Here is a 20,734-nt window from a genome sequence, read left to right as displayed (position 1 = left end):
ATTTGCTTGGATTATGAGTTATTGATCCCGATTCAAAAGTCACTTCTAGGTAATACATAAAATATTGTGATCTTTCTAGTACATTTAATTTCTAAAAAGTTATATCTATTTTGAGAATTATGTTTGAGTAACAATCATTAAATAACTTAATATTTTTGTTTTTTTTTCAAAAATAGATACAACTTTTTAGAAATTAAATTTACTAGAGGATCACAATATTTTCTGTATTTATCTAGAAGTGACTTTTGAACCGGGATCAATAACTCAGAATCCAAGCATTTTTATTTTTTTTCCAATAACACATAAATAAATATATTAATTTTTCTTACAACCGCAAAAAATCCGGCATGAAAAATGTTGATCCAAATTTTGGTAGCAGTCTTTCTAATAAATCAAATTATATAGTATTCCATCTATTTTCAAAGAAATATATAAAATATTTCTAATATTTCAATACAAAAAATTGATAAATTATAAATATTTATATTTAACTGAAAAAAAATGAAAAATACAAAAAATTGTTGAAACCGCAAAAAATATAGTGTTTTTTTCGAAACCGCAAAAAAACATTGCGGTTTGGAATTTCAAAATCGCAATTTTTTTTTTTCGGTTTTAGACTAAATTATCGCAAAAAAAAATTTGCGGTTTGAGTAGATTTTGAAAAAACACGAAAACTTGAATAGTTTCTAAAATTTGATATGCTTTTTGGATATTAATAAAAATTTCGGTAGCACAAGTCTTCTTAATTGTTGCAGTAAAAATAATTTTCACCTTTTAGGAGCTTTTTTTTTTTTAAATACCCTAGAAGGGAAACTGCCGATCGGCTTTCATTACTTTTTAGAAGTAATTGAGTATTGTAACAAGTATTTACATTTTATATATGAGTTCAAAAAAAAAAAAAAAGTAATAAAAGAATTGGTCTTTGATTTGCTGAAAAAAAAGTAATGTCTTTGTGTGGAATGTCACATATTCGAAATATCGATGAGAATTTATTTTAAGTATAAATAATTTAATAGCTTGAACTCTAGCATTTATTCAAAATAAATAAATTAGTAAAAATTAAAGCCCCATGATCTCGTCCCGGGTCTAATTCATACAATATCATACAAACATTAGTCTAAAAACACACAACAAAAAATCACGGCTTAGTGTACATGTTTAATATTTTAAAATAATATTAAAAAAATGCTAAAGTGTACCGAACTCTTAAATAAATAATTAGAAGAACACACAACATATACAACAAAATATTCATCAATAACTGTAAACAACTTGGAACGTTTATTAGATCTTCGTCTCCTTCATCCATTATATTATCTTCTTCATCAGCATTTAACATATCAAATTTATATATCTATTCTAATTGATTTAGAACACCATCTATAACGTACTCTTTTCTTACGTACCTTGAAGAGTGTTTCAATTTCTTATTTACCCTTACCCTTTATTATATTCAATATATATGTCCTTGAACTCTTTTAATGTTTTTTCTATTTACTCATAAAATTAACTACTCTTAATTATTTCAATAGTATTAAGATTTATATATGTTTTTCCATTATACGTACCCTTGTTCTTATTTATAAAGTTTTGTGTGTTTTTACTAACAACATGGTAATATAAATCAACAAATTAAAATTACCTTAGCATCATTTAGCTAGACAAATACTTCATAAACTGATAATATATATAAAACGATACCAGCCAACGAATTAAGTATAGAACTATTCAACATAGAAACAAAAATTAAAGCCTTGTTCACCCAAAATCACACGTACTATCTCAAGAAACTCCAGAAGACCAGAACAAAGGTAAAAAACAGACAAAATTGAACAATCTGACCAGCTGCCTGACTAACTTGTATATTAAAAAATTAAGAATTTTTACAACGTCTCTATATTACAGACTACAGTGCTATATATTAGAATTGAAAGCTCAAGAGTGTCTTTGGATTCATCCCCATTAATTATATATCTATCATGCTCAATCGATCCAAAGCTCAGAAAATGTTTCATAGGTATATATGCAGCTAGCTGTCTCAATCGATAAAGGAGATAGGCTAATGTGCGATGTCGTTGCCGTTTTGGGTTTTATATATTTTTTTTAGTGAAAATGAACTAAAACGCATTTATTATACATACGAATATATACGGCTCCATTTCATTATATTTCGACTGTGATGAGGAAAAGAAGGTTCCGTAAAGCAACGTTCAGAAAGAAGTTCAGATCGTATCAGATGATATTAGATCAAATTTAATTGGATATCTAATCCGAATAGTTCGATTTACGTTGAAATTCGGAAAAAAATAAATGTACAAATAAATCTTTACATTAATCCAACGGTTCAAATTTTTTTATGAACTAAATTTTATCTGATACTCATTCAACCTTTTGTGTTAACTAAGAAGAGCATTTTTTTGTGTTAACACATCTCGGCTGTCTGATAATAAACGGATCCAATCCGACCACAATCTATAATTCAAGGGACCCTCTTTAATATTAGTGTGGATCTAATATGTACAGTTATTAAAGTAAATCGAAAGGTCCAGATGTATTAACTCAAAAGAATATTTTTTGAGTTAATGTAGAGAATACAAATTCTACTCTCCCTCCCTGCCGCAGTCTCTCTCTTAATAAGTTTGGCACATAACTACATCCTATATTTTTAATTACATCCTATATTGTTTATCTTTTCTTTATTTTCCTCAGAAAAATATTGCTAAGTGCTAACTGATAAGATTGAATTATAATTGCAATAGTTATTAGAAATATTGAGCCATGCCAAAGAGAAAAATTGGGGATGTGGATAATATTGGGATAGAAGAAGGAATTGAGTGACAAATTTTTAGCCAAAATCAGATTTAAACGGTCCGATCTGTACAATTGGATAAATATCGTGACACGGTTACTTCTATAACTTATTGATAATTGAATACATGTACTGATGTACAATTGGGTAAATCTTTTAACAAAACAGTTTAGGCTTCATGCAGCGCTGCATGAATCATATGCAGAGCTATTTTGATTTTATTAATTGTGTATGCTAGCTGCATAAAGTCAAAATTGTTCCGTTAAAATCTTACCTTTACAATTAAACGTGTGTTTTCATTGGTAAATATTAATATTGGAATTTTATAGATGCTCTGTAAAATGGACACAGCACAGATTATGTACGAAATTTACCCTGCTCCTCAATCATTGCAGCAAAAGTCTTCTTAATTATTGTAGGAAAATTGAACTTCTCCTTTTGGGGGCAATTTCATGTATATTTCTTAAAAGTTCTTCCCTGAGATGAGATTAGTAGCGTACAAAACACGTGACAATGGTATGATATCTTGTTTCCCCATAACTTTTTTGCACTCCTATCCTATAATATTAATTACTTACTCTCATTAATATATAATAATGACTCATAAATTCTAATTATTATTGTTTATTATTATGTGAAAGAAATTAAAATAGGTGCAATGATAAGAAACAGCGGTTGGACAAAAGATCTGAGCACATACGTTGACTGGCTGTCATGTATTAATTATATTCTTGGACATGCATGTATTCCACTCCTAGAGAAGTAGCAATGCCTGAAGGGTTAGGTGAAGCTATAAAAGTAAGTTCGCTTTGTTTCCAATGCATGTATTCCACTCCTCATTTTCCTCTCCACTCAAAAAAGTAGAGCCGAGAGAGAGGAGATGAGCTATGTTAGAGGTGAGACCTTAAAGAGTGAGAGGAACAAATTAAAGAAGAAAAGAGAAATGAGGAGGAGAAACCGCACAGCGGCTATTCTATTAATATGTCTTCGTTTTTGTTCACACACATTTATATAATCTATAATTAAGAATATAAATACTTACAATGAATATGTTAAAGTAAGTCTGGTAGAGAGTCGGTCTCTTGAACAAATAAATTAATTATTACAGTAACTGAGTTGACATTAAATTTGACAAATAAATCCGTAATATTAACGAACGTAAGAAACTTAACACTAATCCAACGTTTAAAAAAAAAACTACAAACTAAATTTGATCCGATACTCATTCAACATTTCAACCTCTCTCGCTCCCTCCCTGGCTGCCTTTCTTCCCCCTCAAAGCTTGGCATTCTCAATTACATCCTATTGTTTATCATTGCTTTATTTTCTTGGAAAAATTACTGCTAACTGATAGGATTGAATTATAATTGTTATAGTATTAAAAAATTTATATGTTACTAACAACTTAATTCGCTGTTTATCCAACTTCTGTTACATTATAGAACTTTTTGTATGATTCTTTTGAGACAGCAATAAGCCATTCAAATTGAGTAAGCTCATTTTGGTAATTTTTAGACTAAGACAAACAACATTAGTCCTGATTGGGAGATTATACTAGCTAAGTATTTATATTTTAATATTCTAACGATACAGGCTACAACCCCAAGTTACAACCACACTACCTTCAATACTCTATTCAACATCAGATCTAACGAAACCTAACTGAAACATATTATAAAAGGAATCATTTTCTTATCTGCATAAGTACCCAGGGTTTCCTGAGATGATTAGGCAGTGCCATGAACGACTCAAACTTCCTCTCATCCTCAATGAACAAATCATAAATCTGCAACAATTGCCACTCCTGCAAACCCTTCACAATCGACAACTCCCCAAAAATCTTCTTTGCACTGGATCTCTGTAGAGGTCCATCAGAGAACTGCAGCTGATGTGGCGCCGGCAGCGACACAACAGCATCCCCTACACGACTCCTTTTCTTCGCGAGCTTTGGCCATGAGTGAAGGTAGTCTGGCGTGACTCCATTTGTTGTTGGCAATTGTTGCTGCTGGTGCTGGTGCTGTTGTTCTTCTTCCTCCTGTTGAAGTTGCTCTTGCTGCTGTTGCTGTTCAATGAATGGTTCTTGTTCGCTAAAGTCAATGTCGACAGGCGGCAGCGACACATCACTTGTGTTGTGGCTGTTGTCTAGCTCTGCAGTACCATCTTCTACCTGGATATTATTACCAGTTTCGGTCTCTGGATCAGTGCTCTTACGTGTAGGCCTGCGGTTCTTTTCACATATGAGAGGAAGGTCGCCCCAGTTCTCTATTATTTTTGTTTTGTAGCACACGGCCTCCGGGTGATCCTGCATTGAAAGAGTTGAATTGATTGGTATCTCATGAAACTAAGATGCACAGAACCTATGTTTCAGTCACTCGCCACAGGAAGGCTTCCCTGCTGAAATGCGAGTCTAATGAATTAGACCTATAAATTACACAAACCAGCTGGTGCAAAAAAATAAAATAATAATAAATAAAGAGAAATTTTTTGTCTGGAAGTGGTCACTGACTGATACTAATGCTGATATCTCACTGGTGTTTTGAGTATGACCCTAATTGCATCATAATAAGTGCAATCTCTCAAAGTCATATATGGACATATTATTTGACAAAATCTGTCAAATAAAGGAAGTTGAACTTAAAATTTGTGGTACAGCAGGGTCTAACTAAAGTTTCACCGCTGCCCTTACCCCTCCATTGACACACTGATCTGAACTGCCCTGCCCCTTCACCTAATTTTTTTTTTTACCCTTCTCAATCGATGAAATTTCAATATAAATGTTTAAAATACTTTTCTCACATGTAATGCATGGATCATTGCTACATTTGCTAGAAAATCATTTGGTCATGAACTTGTGCAACTGACAGTGCTACTCCAACATGCGCCTTAAGGTTTTATTCCATTGCCAAGTGGGACCCCAGAATGAAAAAACTGAAGGTTGCAATATGTATTTTGAAACACCTTCATCTAAATAATAAAAAAATGAAATACAAGCACAAAAGATGATTCATCCTCAACTTGGACCTTTATTGCTTTTTAACAATTAATGATTGTGGCCCACATGAGAGCAAATGTGATAACAAGGGCACACCCATTTCTATTAACATACAGTACTTATGTTTCCATTCCAATTAGTAAAAATGTTCCACATATCCAGCAACTTTTGTATTATTACTATTGCTGTAAATAACATCTTACTTTTATATATTCGTCCCAAACTTCATCGCTCTCGACATTGATCATGTTCACATCCCAATCCCATGAGAAGCCATTTGTACTGAGCATGGCCTTCACTATATTATACTGCACATTCCATGTCTTTAGGCGGTTGATGACGTGTGCCTTGGTAATAGTGACATTGCATTTGTCTCTGATCGCTTCTACCACCGCCTCATAAGCCTCTGGCCTCCAACCACTCGGCAGGTGGTGCCCTATATTGTGCTGCTCCAACAAGCTAGAATTGAGAACCCGATCCATTTGGTCGCTCCATCTGAAGTACTTGCTTTTTCCTTTGCTCATTTCCTGCATATAAATAATAATATTAAGATGATAATAATGATGATTATTAGAATTGGTTTTGGATAAATATATTGACAGCGCTGTTTTGGCTTTATACAACACACTGACAATAACAGAAAATTGAGTCAAAATGAAAAAAAAAAACATATGATTAGTGCGCTGTGCTGTAGAAAGCCAAAACAATGTTGTCACTGTCTTTAAACTTAGTTTCACTGGTAAATACTGCTTTTTTTAAAAGACTAAATTGTAATTATTATATGGCAAGATAGGAACTTCAATTGAGAAAGAAGAGCAAAAGTTGTAGTACAACGTCTAAAGTTTCTGGGGTTTGAAGGATATCGGATTTTAGGATTTCAGCTCCTTCAATTCCATCTGAATGAAATCAACTCGATTACCATTTCCCGTCATATTCTCAAAACGGGATTTCATAGGCTCGGAATTTCAATTCCAATTATTTTTTTTCCTAGAGAAAGACCAAGAAAGAGAAACCTGAAGGAGAGATACCTGAGTTTATCAAGTGTTGGAAGCACGAGAAAGAAGAAGAGGCGATTGATTAGTGGTGCGAGTAGCAACCAAGAGGAGGCGGTGAGCTAGGGCAAATTGTAGGAATTATCAAGGGTGAGACGATTCGGGCCGATTGAATTCGCTTTTTGGTGGATTAAGGAATTGGGCTTTAGTTAAAAATTGAGATCAGGTTCCACTGACAGTGGACCAGTTTAATTCTATTATGGGACCCGTCTTATTCAACTCCGAGCTCGATTTGGGACTTGGGAGGAAGAAGACTTAATTCGGTCAGGAACCAATTTTAATTCCAATCTCATTTAATTCAAGTCCACCCAATAAAATTCTAGATCCCAGATTTAGTTCAATGGAATTAAATTTATGAAAAGCAAATTAAGGACAAATTTTGAATTTTTATTTTATTTATCATTTTCAACAATTCGTAGATTTTAACTTTTGGGTGACAAACAACGGCAAGGGGAGACCAGGTGCCTTCTATAATTTGAAGAATTGTGCTTTTTTTTTTCTTCAATTCGACCTTGTAACATTTTTCTTAAAAAAAAGTAGAGATGCATTTTGATTTCCTTCATAAGAAAAAAAAGTCACACCATACTTATTTAACCTCTCAATTAAAGCAGACTCAGTAGGTTTAGTTCCCAATTTCTCATATTAGATCATAAAACTCGACTTATATCTGCTTGGCTTCAATTGTTTTCTTATAATGCTAAAACATATTATGTACGGAAAATCTGATCAAATACGAAGTTGTCAATAGAAAGATAGATCAAAGAAGGTTATAAAAAAAATGAGATTTCAATCACATATACCCACCCATATATTTCATAAATTACTCGAATACAATAAAAATATCTCAATCCTAATTTAATAATATATTAACATTATTTGAGAATTAACTTAGAAAATTGTCTTGTCAGAAGATGGCACAACTAGTTCAAAAATTTAAAACAGACATTGACACTGGGTCCCTAGCTACTTCCTAATGATCTAACAAAGAAAGCTCGACTAAAGAATTCTCTACATAAAAGTTGCTAATAACTATCCAGTTAATAAAACCTGAAAATAATTCTACCAATAAATATCAATAATAAACCCACAACTCTCAAATTTTCAAAACACAAATACATTCACTAATTTTATTTTTTAAATAATAAGTTTTCATCCCAATTCAATTTTCCAGCCCACGTAGACAGATGCTCAACCTGAATCAGATCATTCTCAGAATCAAAATCACCGGTCTTGAGTTCGACATCTGTTGATGCCTCCTGCTGCTTAAGGAGCTGAGAATTAAAATCCTTCAAATCAAAATCACTTGGTGGTCTGGCACTGGTGTTATGGACTGGTGAGGTGGGCCCAGTTCTAATATCAGAAGCTGACGTGTTAGACGACTCCGATTTGTTGCCCTCGCAATGTCTAATGTTGAGTTGTCTGAAGTGATATCTTCCCTCTGTTTTGTCACTTCCTTTTCCACATTCTCTTCTCCCTTCTTAATCCAAACTACGGCCCTGCTTTCTTCTATTATGCCAGTATGTTGGTACAAACATTTGGTACACGATTGACATTTTGGCTGGTTGTCTGACACTGCTGGCATTGTCTTGTGGCCAGTGGCGTAACCAGGAATGATCGATAGGGGGGGCCTAACTAGTTTACACGATTAAATAATAAAAAAAAAATTCAGCAATTATCAATTGTCATAATCTTTTAATTTTAAAATAAAATATTTAACAAAAATAAATATTAGATTAAGTAACAAAGCACCTATTTGATGAATCGTTCTTCATATCTTGAAGTCAAAATAAAACATCAAAACAACATACATAGAAAAAATTAAAAAAATAATCTTATAATAAATCCATATCTTACAATCATAATGATTTAAAAAAAATTCAATTAGAAAATGTACCACTAATTATTAATTTGAGATAGTTTAATTTTTCGAGTCTTCATGACTTCATGTTTTTAAGTCAAAACAAAACATCAAAACAACCTACATAGAAAAAAATGAAAGAAACAATCTTATAATAAATCAATATCTCACAATCATAATGATTTTAAATTTTTAATTGGAAAACGTACCACTAATTATTAATTTGAGATAGTTGAATTTTTCGAATCTTCATGTTTTGAAAACGCTGCAAAATCCTTTCATCATGAATAGCAGCAAAAATCTATCGCTCAATGTAGCAAATCATGTTGTCATGATCTCAATTTCTGAAAAATATCATGATCTCAATTTCACACACTGCACCAGATTAAATTTTCTTAGGAATTTTCTTTTTGGGATATGCATTTTTGGTACATATATAATTTATATATAATAACAATTTTACATCCCCAACAAAAAAAAATAGCCAAACTGCCATAACTGGTACATAGCATATTAACATGATACAATCATAATTTCATAAACACACCAATGAACCTGATTACCTGAAAACCAAAACAGCATTATTTCATTCAACCTTGCGGCATACATCACCATTCACCAATTCACTATCTCACCGCCTAGGTTATTTAAAACTTGAAATTTCATGGCAGCAGATTCAATTTCACAGCACCAGTTATTTAAAACTTGAAATTGCTAAATTATTACCTTGAGAGAGAGAGAACGCCAAGGGCTCTGTAAATTTTCGCTTGAGACTTGAGAGAGAGAGAGATCGCCAAGGGCAGCAATTTTTGCTTGAAGAGAAGGTTCGCATGAAGAGAAGGGTGCAGGCTGCCAGCATTTTTTTTTTTTTGATTAAGAGGCCTCTGTAAAAAATTTGGGCCAAGGGGGGCCAGGCCTTGTGTAGAGAATCAATAGCAAGGAAGTATTAACAAGAAAATCAATGGGGCCTCTGTAAAATTTCTGGGTCAAGGGGGGGCCAAGGCCCAGGTTGGCCCAGGCCTTGGTTCCGCCCCTGCTTGTGGCCGCCTGGTACGGTGGAGCATCTGTCTGGTACAGTTGAGTTTTGTTCCTTTGAGCAATCTGTGTCTTTTGCTTCTTGATGCAAACGGATGCATCCTCATAAGCCTGGTGTGCCTCATCCTCTGATGGAAATGTACCGAGCCAGACACGGACCCCACCTTCCAGGTCCCTCATCTCTGCCGCCCAGTTACCAGATTTCCTTTTGCGGACCCCTCGGTACTTGCTCGAAGGTTGGCGCTGTTGAGACGGGTTTTGAAATTCAGGATTTTGGTTTTGGCATTGGATGGGGATTGATTGAGGTATCACAATTTTTTTTGAGAACCTTTTGGGCTGGTATCTTTCCAAGGAATCCGAATTGGAGTCAGTATCGCATTCAGTTGCATCATGATCAGTGGAGCGGATGTGAATAACTTTATTCTGCGGTGGCGCCATTTTTCAAAATCTTCCTATTTGTGATCTTTCTTCTTCCTAGCTAGTCTCGTCTCTGTGTAGATCTTTTATTCGTAGTATATGTCGAGCCTGATCATGTGATGAAGAGGAAGCAACACCTGCTTATGTGAATGTTCTAATGACGACAAAAAAGAAGATTGTTATTACAAATTAGTGCAGGTTTTGAGAAGAAACCAATAAAAAAAAAAAAAAATCACTTTGGGTTGAATATATGAAAATAAATTCTACTAAAATTATTACCAATTGAGCTGGTTGGATGGATATTGTGTTAAAACAACTAATATATTTTCCTATAAAAAACAACTAATTTATTGTGCATTCTATTCTCATTGTTTCATTTTATACTGAACCCGTAAGCCATTTTCATTGTTAACTATATTGGGTTTGACTATAAAAAAATAGTTATTTCTAATATTAAAAATAGAGGAGGGTTCAAATGCCTCCATTTTTTGTGCCTCCATCATGCCTCCATTTTTTAAAACTTTAATAATCCAAAATTTAAAACTTAAAAATCAAAATAAAACCGTAGGATATGATCTACATCATTTTATCTATGCACAGGTTAAAAATTATGACATTTCAATTTTATTTTGATTGTCATCAAGAGCTTGTAAAAAATGCACTAATTTGGATGATTTCTAGACGTTGATTTTTGAACTTATTGATTCACATAAAAACAAAATTGGAATGTGATAATTTTTTATGAGCACATAGAGAAAATAACATAGATCACATCTAACGGTTTTATTTTGACTTTTAAGTTTTAAATCTTGAGTTATTAAAATTTTTAAAAATGAAGACATGATGGAGGCACAAAAAATGGAGGCATTTGAACCCTCCTCCTAAAAATAAGTATTGGACAAATCATAAAGACTAAAAGGAGAAGCTTCTATTCCAGGGATTATTGCATGACCATATATATGTAATCCAAAAAAAATAGACATGAGTAGAAGAAGTTATCAACTAATTTCTTTTACGAAGTTTGAATATATATGAATATACGTACGTAGGTGGTGCTTATGATATAATTATCAAGTCAAAATAAAAATGAGAAATTATCATATATACATTTTTACTATTCTAAAAATAATACCTAAAAAAGAGGTTGGGCTATTCCTTGGTCTCCAAGCTGCAAAATTTTTTTTTAGATGTCCAAGCTGCAAATTTCATGTTGTACGTACTGTGAATTATATGGGAAAGGTTGGGCTATTTTTGTACATGTTGGGTAAAAACAAAAAACAAAAAACAAAAAAGAAGTTACTTCATAGCTAAGTTCGCAACAAAAAGAGAAATTCTAATTTAAAATATACATAGTTACAATAAAAAATAAAAAATCATATGAAAGGATAATAAAAGTTGTTGATGTCGCTTATACAATCAAATGCAATTGCAGCATAAAATAATATTTTACTAATGTTATTAATTTAAGAGTTATTAGGGTTGACACTACTAGAGTACTCCAAACATCTTCCATTAAAGTTTTGTATTACTATTGTAAATGACATATTATATTGCCATAGAGATACTATTAAAGTGCTCCAAACACCTTCAATAAGAATGTTTTATTAGGATTGTAAATGCCGTATTATCTTACCATCTGAAGACACTACTAGAGTGCTCCAAACATCTTCAATTGGAATGTTTTATTTGAGTTGTAAATGCCTTATTATCTTGCCATATAGAGACACTACAAAAGTGCTCCAATGACCTTCAATTAGAGTGTTTTATTAGGGTTGTAAATGCTCTATTATCTTGCAATCTGGAGACACACTACTAGAGTGCTCCATACACCTTCAATTGGAGTGTTGTATTAGAGTTGTAAGTGCACTGTTATCTTGTCATCTGGAGACACTACTAGAGTGCCCCAAATACCTTCAATTGGAGTATTGTATTAGGGTTGTAAATGCTCTATTATCTTGCTATATTGAGATACTACTAGAGTGCTCAAAACACCTTCAATTGGAGTGTCGTATTAGGGTAGTAAATGTCATATTATCTTGCCATATACAGACACTACTAGAGTGCTTCAAAAACCTTCAATTGGGGTGTTTTATTAAGATTGTAAATGTCCTTTTATCTAGCAATTTGGAGACACTACTAAACTGCTCCAAACACCTTCAATTTGAGTATTGTATTGTGGTTGTAAATGTCCTATTATAAAGACACACTACAAGGGTGCTCCAAACACCTTCAATTGGAGTATTGTATTAGTATTGTAAATGCTCTATTATCTTGCCATATAGAGACACTACTAGAGTGCTCCAAAACACCATCAATTGGAGTGTTGTATTATAGTTGTAAATGCCCTATTATCTTGCCATATAGAGACACTACTAGGGTGCTCCAAACACATTCCATTGGAGTGTTGTATTAGGATTGTAAATGCCATATTATCTTGCTATTTAGAGACACTACTTAGAGTGCTCCAAACACTTTCAATTGTAGTGTTGTATTAGGGTTGTAAATGCTCTATTATCTTGCCATATAGAGACCCTACTAGGGTGGTCCAAACACATTCCATTGGAGTGTTGTATTAGGGTTGTAAATACCCCATTATCTTGCCATATAGAGACACTACAAGAGTGCTCCAAACACCTTCAATTGAAGTGTTATATTAGGGTTGTAGATGCGTTATTATCTTGTCATATAAAGACACTACTAGAGTGCTCCAATCACCTTCAATTGAAGTGTTATATTAGGGTTATAAATGCTCTATTATCTTGCCATATAGAGACACTACTAGAGTACTCCAAACACTTTCTATTGGAGTATTGTATTGGGATTGTAAATGCGCTATTATCTTGCCATATAGAGACACTACTAGAGTGCTCCAAACACCTTCAATTGGAGTGTTGTATTGCGGTTGTAAATGCCCTATTATCTTGCCATATGGAGACACTACTAGAGCGCTCCAAACACCTTCAATTGGAGTGTTGTAAATATCTTATTATCTTGCCATATAGAGACAATACTAGAGTGTGCCAAGCACCTTCAATTGGAATGTTGTATTATGATGAGCGTAAATTAGGTACACTTTTACCTAGGGTTTTGTATTGATAACTTGACCAATTTCCTTGCATTTAGGTTAATTTAGCATAATTTAGCTTAGAAATACATCAAGGACCAAGTTACTACCGTTTGCTCATTTTATTTATAGTTTTGGAGCATTTGCAAGCTTTGGAACGGTCTCTGGGGCACTTGGTGCGATCGTACCCACTTTGAAAGAAGCTTCGATAAAAAAGAATCAAGTTACTACCAAAAGTCAATTTAAATTACAAGAAATGAAAGACCTTCTCGCAAGCTTTTCAAAAAGTGGTTGAACGCTGAAAATGAAGCTACGGATAAGGAGTTATGCCCATTTGAAGTTCAGTTCACAGCCCAGTCAGAGGCTCTGTGTGGCCTAGCCAACCCGCACAGCTCATAGTGCAGAAATCCGTGCGGCCACCCCTGCCCACACTCCTAGCCGCACAATCCAAATACATAAATTCCAGCTTTCGACACCCTTTCGTATTTTGACCATATCTTGGTCATACGAACTCCGTTTTAGGCAAATAAAAGCTTGTTGGAAAGATGACAACGAGATCTACAATTAAAGAAAGGTTAGAAATCAGAATATGTAATGTGTAAGTCACAGGAACCTTTTTAGAAAGAAATTAGCTAGAATCTGTTATCATATCTCATAAGATCTTGATTGATTCACCTTCCATAATTGGTTGCTTCTTCCCTAAGTCACAAAATAGCTATAAATGAAGGGGAGGCAGCAGGAGGAAGAGCATCTCCCCTTTGGCGAAGCCATCTTCGACACCATAATTCTCTCCATAGAAACCCTAACCAATCTCTCCATCCATCTCATCTCTCAAGTGAATCAAAGGCGTGAAGGATTGAAGAACTTGGCGGATCTCGAGAAGCTTGCAAGAAAGAACTGAGGCATAACTTGGAAATTTTAGTATTCTATTTCTCTTGTTATTTTCTTGATTTTACTTGTATGGATTCTTTATTTTCTATCATGGATGTTATTGCTTTTTGCATCCATGAGAGGCTAATTTCCTCTCAAAGGGCTTAGGTTGTAGCACGAACTTGTGTTAGTTTATTTACTTGGGTGTTCTTTTTATGATGATTGTTTGGCTTGATGTTTGGTTTTATTTTATATATTTGTGAGTCATGCATGATTTGTGTTTTGGTAATCAAACCTTGTTAGGGTAGTGATAGTACTTTAGCATTAAGGGTGTATGATAAAGAATAAACACTTTCATTGTACACAAATAATCTTAGGTTGTGCTCCACAAACTAAGAGTAAAACCTCATTAAAGGGAAGGGAAGGGAGGAGACAGGGTGGAAGCTCTCCTTCAAACAGTAATCTGTACACCCTGATTTGGGAGGTAACGATTTCGTCAAAATTGAACACAGAGCTCACCTCCGAATAGTGTTTTCTCCCCTCTGCTTCCTCTTCGATTCTCTACTTCTGGAGCAAGTAAACTCGCCCGGTCAGATCCGGTCTGGTGTGCGTTCATCTCTGCACAGTGACTTCGCCCTTCCCCTCCCTCCGTGTACCCCCGTCTGGAGCATGCCCTTAGGGTTTAGATAAGGTTGACTGGATTCGGATCTATTCCAGGAATCATAGAACCAAATATGGTACCAAGTAACAGTAGTAGATGATTCATGTTAAATAACCCAATTAGGTAGATGAGAGCCCTAATTAAGAGGTACATTAGCAGGAGGATCATGAAGTGTGAAAGGTAGTTATAGGAACTAGAAATAGACCTACCTAGTTGGAATTCCCATCAAGTCAAGACGTGAATTTAGAGAACTCCAAAAGTAAATAGACCAAGTGATTGTACCAAAAGCCCTTAGACCTCGTTATCTTAATTTACAAACACCTTTTTTATTTGTATTTGATTTCATTTCTTGTTACAAACAAACAGCTTTGGGTATTGAACCCACACTTAGTTAATTTGTAACAAAACACCCCTCCCCCCATTTTAATTACTTGCAATTAATTTAGTTTTAATTTAGTTTAAGTAAAAAAATATAATTGCCTTATTCTTTGGATCGATACCTCATTACTACAAGGCTAGATTGTGCGCTTGTAATTAATCTACTTTGTGTTTTAAGTTTATAAATTTAAAGCATTTGCGTGATAATTAGTTCCAAATAAATACCCCTAAAATTCACAACATATTAGGGTTGTAAATGCCCTATTATCTTGTCATTTGGAGACACTACCAGAGTGATCCAAACACCTTCAATTGGAGTGTTGTATTAGGGTTGTAAATGCCCTATTATCTTGAAATCTGGAGACACTACTAGAGTGCTCCAAACACCTTCAACTGGAGTGTTGTATTAGGGATGTAAGTGCCCTATTATCTTGCCATATAGCGACACTACTAAACTGCTCTAAATACCTTCAATTGGAGTGTTGTATTAGGGTTGTAAGTGCCCAATTATTTTGCCAAATATAGACACTACAAGATTGCTCCAAACAACTTCAATTGGAGTGTTGTATTAGGGTTGTAAATGCCCTATTATCTTGTCATATAGAGACACTACTAGAGTTCTCCAAACACCATCAATTGGAGTGTTGTATTAGGGTTGTAAATGCCCTATTATCTTGTCATATAGAGACACTACTAGAGTGCTTCAAGCACCTTCAATTTGAGTGTTGTATTTGGGTTGTAAATACCCAATTATCTTGCTATGTAGAGTCACTAGTTGAGTGTTCCAAACACCTTAAATTGGAGTATTGTATTAAGGTTGTAAATGCCCTACTATCTTTCCATATAGAGACACTACTTAGAGTGCTCCAAACACCTTCAATTGGAGTGTTATATTATGGAAGTAAATACTATATTATCGTTCCATATAGAGACACTACTAGAGTTCTCCAAAGACCTTCAAGTGGGGTGTTTTTATTAAGGTTGTAATTGCCCTATTATCTTGTAATCTGGAGACACTGCTAGAGTGCTCCAAACACCTTCAGTTTGAGTGATGCATTATGGTTGTAAATGCCCTAGTATCTTGCCATATAGAGACACCACTAGGGTGCTCCAAACACATTCTATTGGAGTGTTGTATTAGGGTTGTAAATAACTTCACGTATAGATACTTAGAAATCAAAATCTACTTTTATCATACGTCCCCTCTCTATCGTATCGTCACATGATGGACGACCGCCACTGTCTCCAAAATTGAATTGACAATTAGCGAGTAAATAATTGGTTTTATGGGTAAATAACAATTTGTAGTTAATTAAATGATGGTCGATGCAGTAAACTAAATTATATAAAGTGATTAAATGATGAGATTATTATTAAATTCATTAAGTGGAAAATGTCTTATTATAATTAAAATTTGTTAATTTAGATTTATGGAGTTATTAAAAAGATTAAAAATCTATAAAATATAAATTATGAATGGTCAAAATTATAATAAAAATCCTGCGGAGACGTAAAACCGTGTCTCAGTCGTCGGAGCCTTACCCCGAGCTCTCGGTGGCCAGCGCCTCGTTTTGACCCCTAGCAGACTAGTCTAATCATCACTCGGTATTCCCGATAGAATAATAATCAACCGCGTCTTTCATTTTAGACCTTACGGTACTAGATATGCGAGACTTCGACATCCCACTAAGTCTAGCATGGTTGACCATGCATCACGCCATTGTAAAATATGAAAGTCAGATTGTACGATTCCACCGTCCGAATGACGTATCCCTCTTATGCGAGACTACTAGAGTGCTTCAAATACCTTCCATTGGAGTGTCTTATTAGGGTTGTAAATGTCATATTATCTTGCAATCTAAAGACAATACTAGAGTGCTCCAAACACATTCAATTTGAGTGTTGCATTAGAGTTGTAAATGCCCTATTATCTTGCCATATAGGGACACTACTAGAGTGCTCTAAACACCTTCAATTGGAGTCTTTTATTAGGGTTGTAAATGCCCTATTATCTAGCAATCTGGGGACAATACAATAGTGCTCCAAACACCTTCAATTCGAGTGTTGTTTTAGGGTTGTAAATACCCTATTATCTTGCAATGTAGAGACACTACTAGAGTGCTACAAAGACCTTCAATTGGGGTGTTGTATAGGGTTGTAAATGCCTTATTATCTTGCCATGTAGAGACACTACAAGAGTGCTCCAAACACCGTCAATTGGAGTGTTTTATTAGTGTTATAAATGCCCTATTATCTTTCCACATAGAGACACTACTAGAGTGCTCCAAACACCTTCAATTTGAGTGTTGTATAAGGGTTGTAAATTCCCTATTTTCTTGCCACGTAGAGACACTACTAGAGTGCTTCAAACACCTTCAATTGGAGTGTTTTGTTAGGGTTTTAAGTGCCCTATTATCTTCCCATATGGAGACACTACTAGAGTGATCCAAACACCTTATTGGATTGTTGTATTAGGGTTTTAAATGCCTAATTATCTTGCCATATAGAGCCACTACTAGAGTGCCCCAAAAACATTCAATTGGAGTGTTTTATTAAGGTTGTAAATGTCATATTATCTTGCAATTTGGACACACTACAATAGTGCTCCAGACACTTTCAATTCGAGTGTTGTTTTAGGGATGTAAATAACCTATTATCTTGCAATCTGGAGACACTACTAGAGTGCTTCAAAAATCTTCAATTAGGATGTTGTATAAGGGCTGTAAATGCCTTATTATCTTCCCATATAGAGACACTACAAGAGTGCTCCAAAAACCGTCAATTGGAGTGTTTTCTTGGGGTTGTAAATGCCCTATTATGTTGCAATCTAGAGACACTACAAGGGTGCTCCCAACACCTTCAATTGGAGTGTTGTATTAGGGTTGTATGTGCCCTGTTATCTTGGCATCGAGATATAGTACTAGAGTGCTCCAAAGACCTTCAATTGGAGGGTTGTATTAAGGTTGTAAACGCCCTATTATGTTGCCATACAGAGACACCACTAGAGTGCTCCAAACACCTCCAATTGGAGTGTTTTATTTGGGTTGTATGTGCCCAATTATCTCCAAACACCTTCGATTGGAGTGTTGTATTTGTAAATGCCCTATTATCTTGTAATATGGAGACACTACTAGAGTCCTCCAAACACCTTTAATTGGAAGGTTGTATTACGGTTGTAACTGCCCTGTTATCTTGCCATATCGATACACTACTGGAGTGCTTCGAACACCTTCAATTGGAGTGTTGTATTTGGGTTGTAAATGCCTTATTATCGTCTCATGTAGAGAAACTACAAGAGTGCTCCAAACACCTTCAATTGGAGTGTTGTCTTAGGGTTTTAAATGCCCAATTATCTTGCCATATAGATACACTACTCGTGTGCTTCAAATACCTAACATTGGAGTGTTTTATTAGGGTTGTAAATGCCCTATTATCTTGCAATCTAGAGACACTAATGGAGTGTTCCAAACACATTCAGTTGGTGTGTTGTATTAGGGTTGTAAATGTCCAATTATATTGCCATCTAGACTCACTACTAGAGTGCTCCAAACACCTTCAATTGGAGTGTTTTAATAGAGCTGTAAATGCCCTATTATCTTGCAATCTGGAGACACTACAATAGTGCTCCAAACACAATTCGAGTGTTGTTTTAGGGATGTAAATAACCTATTATTTTGTAATCTGGAGACACTACTAGAGTGCTCCAAACACCTTCAATTGGAGTGTTGTATTAGGGTTGTATGTGCCCTGTTATCTTGCCATCTAGATGCAGTACTAGAGTGGTCCAAACACCTTCAATTGGAGGGCTGTATTAAGGTTGTAAATGCCCTATTATCTTGCCATATAGACACTACTAGAGTGCTCCAAACACTTCCAATTGGAGCGTTGTTTTAGGGTTGTAACTACCTAATTATCTTGCCATATAGAGACGCTACTAGAGTGCTTCAAATAACTTCAATTGATCCAAACACCTTCAATTAGAGTGGGTTGTTAGGGCTGTAAATGCCCTATTGTCTTGCAATATAGAGACACTACTAGAGCTCCAAACAACTTCAATTGGAGTGTTGTATTAGGGTTGCAAATGCCTTATTATCTTGCCATATTGATGCACTACTAGAGTGCTCTAGACACCTTCAATTAGAGTGTTATATTACGGTTTTAAATACCCTATTATCTTGTCATCTGGAGACACTACTAGAGTGCTCCAGACACCTTCAATTGGAGTATTGTATTAGGATTGTAAATGCCCTACTTTCTTGCTATCTAGATACACTACTAGGGCGATCCAAACACCTTCAATTGGAGTGTTGTATTTGGGTTGAAAATGCCCTATTATCTTGCCATATAAATATACTACTAGAGTGCTCCAAACACCTTCAATTGGAGTGTTTTATTTTGATTGTAAATGACCGATTACCTTGCAATCTGGAGACACGACTAGAGTGCGTAAATTCCCTTCAATTGGAGTGTTGTATTAGGGTTGTAAGTACCCGGTTTTCTTACCATCTAGATACACTACTAGAGTGCTCCAAATACCTTCAGTTGGAGTGTTTTATTCGTGCTGTAAATGCCTTGTTATCTACCCATATAGAGACACTACAAGAGTGCTCGAATGACCTTCAATATGAGTGTTTTCTTAGGGTTGTAAATGCCCTATTATCCTGCAATCTGGAGACACTACTAGATTGCTCCAAACATCTTCAATTGGAGTGTTGTATTAGAGTTGCAAATGCCTTAATATCTTGCCATATAGATACACTACCAGAGTGCTCCAAACACTTTCAATTTGAGTGTTTTATTAGGGTTGTAAATGCCCCTAAACTTGTCATCTTGAGACACTTCTGGAGTGCTCCAAACACCTTCAATTGGAGTGTTGTATTAGGGTTGTATGTGCCATATTATCTTGCCAAATAGAGACACTACTAAACTGCTCCAAACACCTTCAATTGGAGCGTTGAATTAGGGTTGTAAATGCGTTATTATGTTGCCATATCGAGACACTACAAGAGTTCTACAATGACCTTTAATTGGAGTGTATTATTAGGGTTGTAAATGCCCTATTATCTTGCAATCTGGAGACACAACTAGAGTGCTCCAAACACCTTCAATTCGAGTGTTGACCCGTATGTGCCCAAGTATCTTTTTCCAATGAGAGACACTACTAGAGTGTTTTAAATACCTTCAGTTGGACTATTTTATTAAGGTTGTAAATGTCCAATTATCTTTCCATATAGAGTCACTACTAGAGTGCCCCAAAAACAATCAATTGGAGTGTTTTATTAAGGTTGAAAATGCCATATTATATTGCAATCTGGACACACTACAATAGTGCTCCAAACACTTTCAATTCGAGTGTTGTTTTAGGGATTTAAATAACCTATTATCTTGCAATCTGGACACACTACTAGAGTGCTTCAAATACCTTCAATTGGGGTGTTGTATAAGGGATGTAAATGCCTTATTATCTTGCCATATAGAGACACTACATGAGTGCTCCAAAGACCGTCAATTGGAGTATTTTTGTGGGGTTGTAAATGCCCTGTTATGTTGCAATCTAGAGACACTACAAGGGTGCTCCAAACACTTTCAATTGGGGTG

General features: G+C 34.9%; 1 protein-coding gene and 1 long non-coding RNA gene across 4 annotated transcripts in view; both read right to left on the bottom strand.

Moving 5' to 3' along the window:
- Positions 1-4,361: 4,361 nt before the first annotated feature.
- Positions 4,362-6,982, bottom strand: LOC144567720 (uncharacterized). 3 transcript variants are annotated; one of them, XM_078317884.1, is made up of 3 exons: positions 6,830-6,982; positions 6,005-6,328; positions 4,362-5,111 (listed from the first exon to the last, which is right to left on the bottom strand). In XM_078317884.1, the coding sequence occupies exons 2-3, from the start codon at positions 6,323-6,325 to the stop codon at positions 4,494-4,496; spliced, it is 939 nt and encodes a 312-aa protein (XP_078174010.1). In that variant the 5' UTR covers positions 6,326-6,328; positions 6,830-6,982; the 3' UTR covers positions 4,362-4,493. The 3 variants fall into 3 exon arrangements, with proteins under 3 accessions (XP_078174010.1, XP_078174009.1, XP_078174011.1); XM_078317883.1 differs by having other exon boundaries at positions 6,815-6,953; XM_078317885.1 differs by lacking the exon at positions 6,830-6,982 and adding an exon at positions 6,636-6,808.
- Positions 6,983-9,801: 2,819 nt separating this feature from the next.
- The window catches only part of LOC144567496 (uncharacterized), a 33,210-nt gene continuing 22,277 nt past the window's right edge, over positions 9,802-20,734 (bottom strand). The window contains exon 4 of the long non-coding RNA XR_013515426.1: positions 9,802-10,300. This is a non-coding gene — a long non-coding RNA (uncharacterized LOC144567496). The remainder of the gene's footprint in view (positions 10,301-20,734) is intronic.

This window comes from Carex rostrata, chromosome 16, assembly GCF_964058835.1.
Source record: "Carex rostrata chromosome 16, lpCarRost1.2, whole genome shotgun sequence".
Classification (NCBI taxonomy): Eukaryota; Viridiplantae; Streptophyta; class Magnoliopsida; order Poales; family Cyperaceae; genus Carex; species Carex rostrata.
Note: the sequence above shows the minus strand (reverse complement) of the source record. Positions and strands in the feature narration are given on the sequence as shown.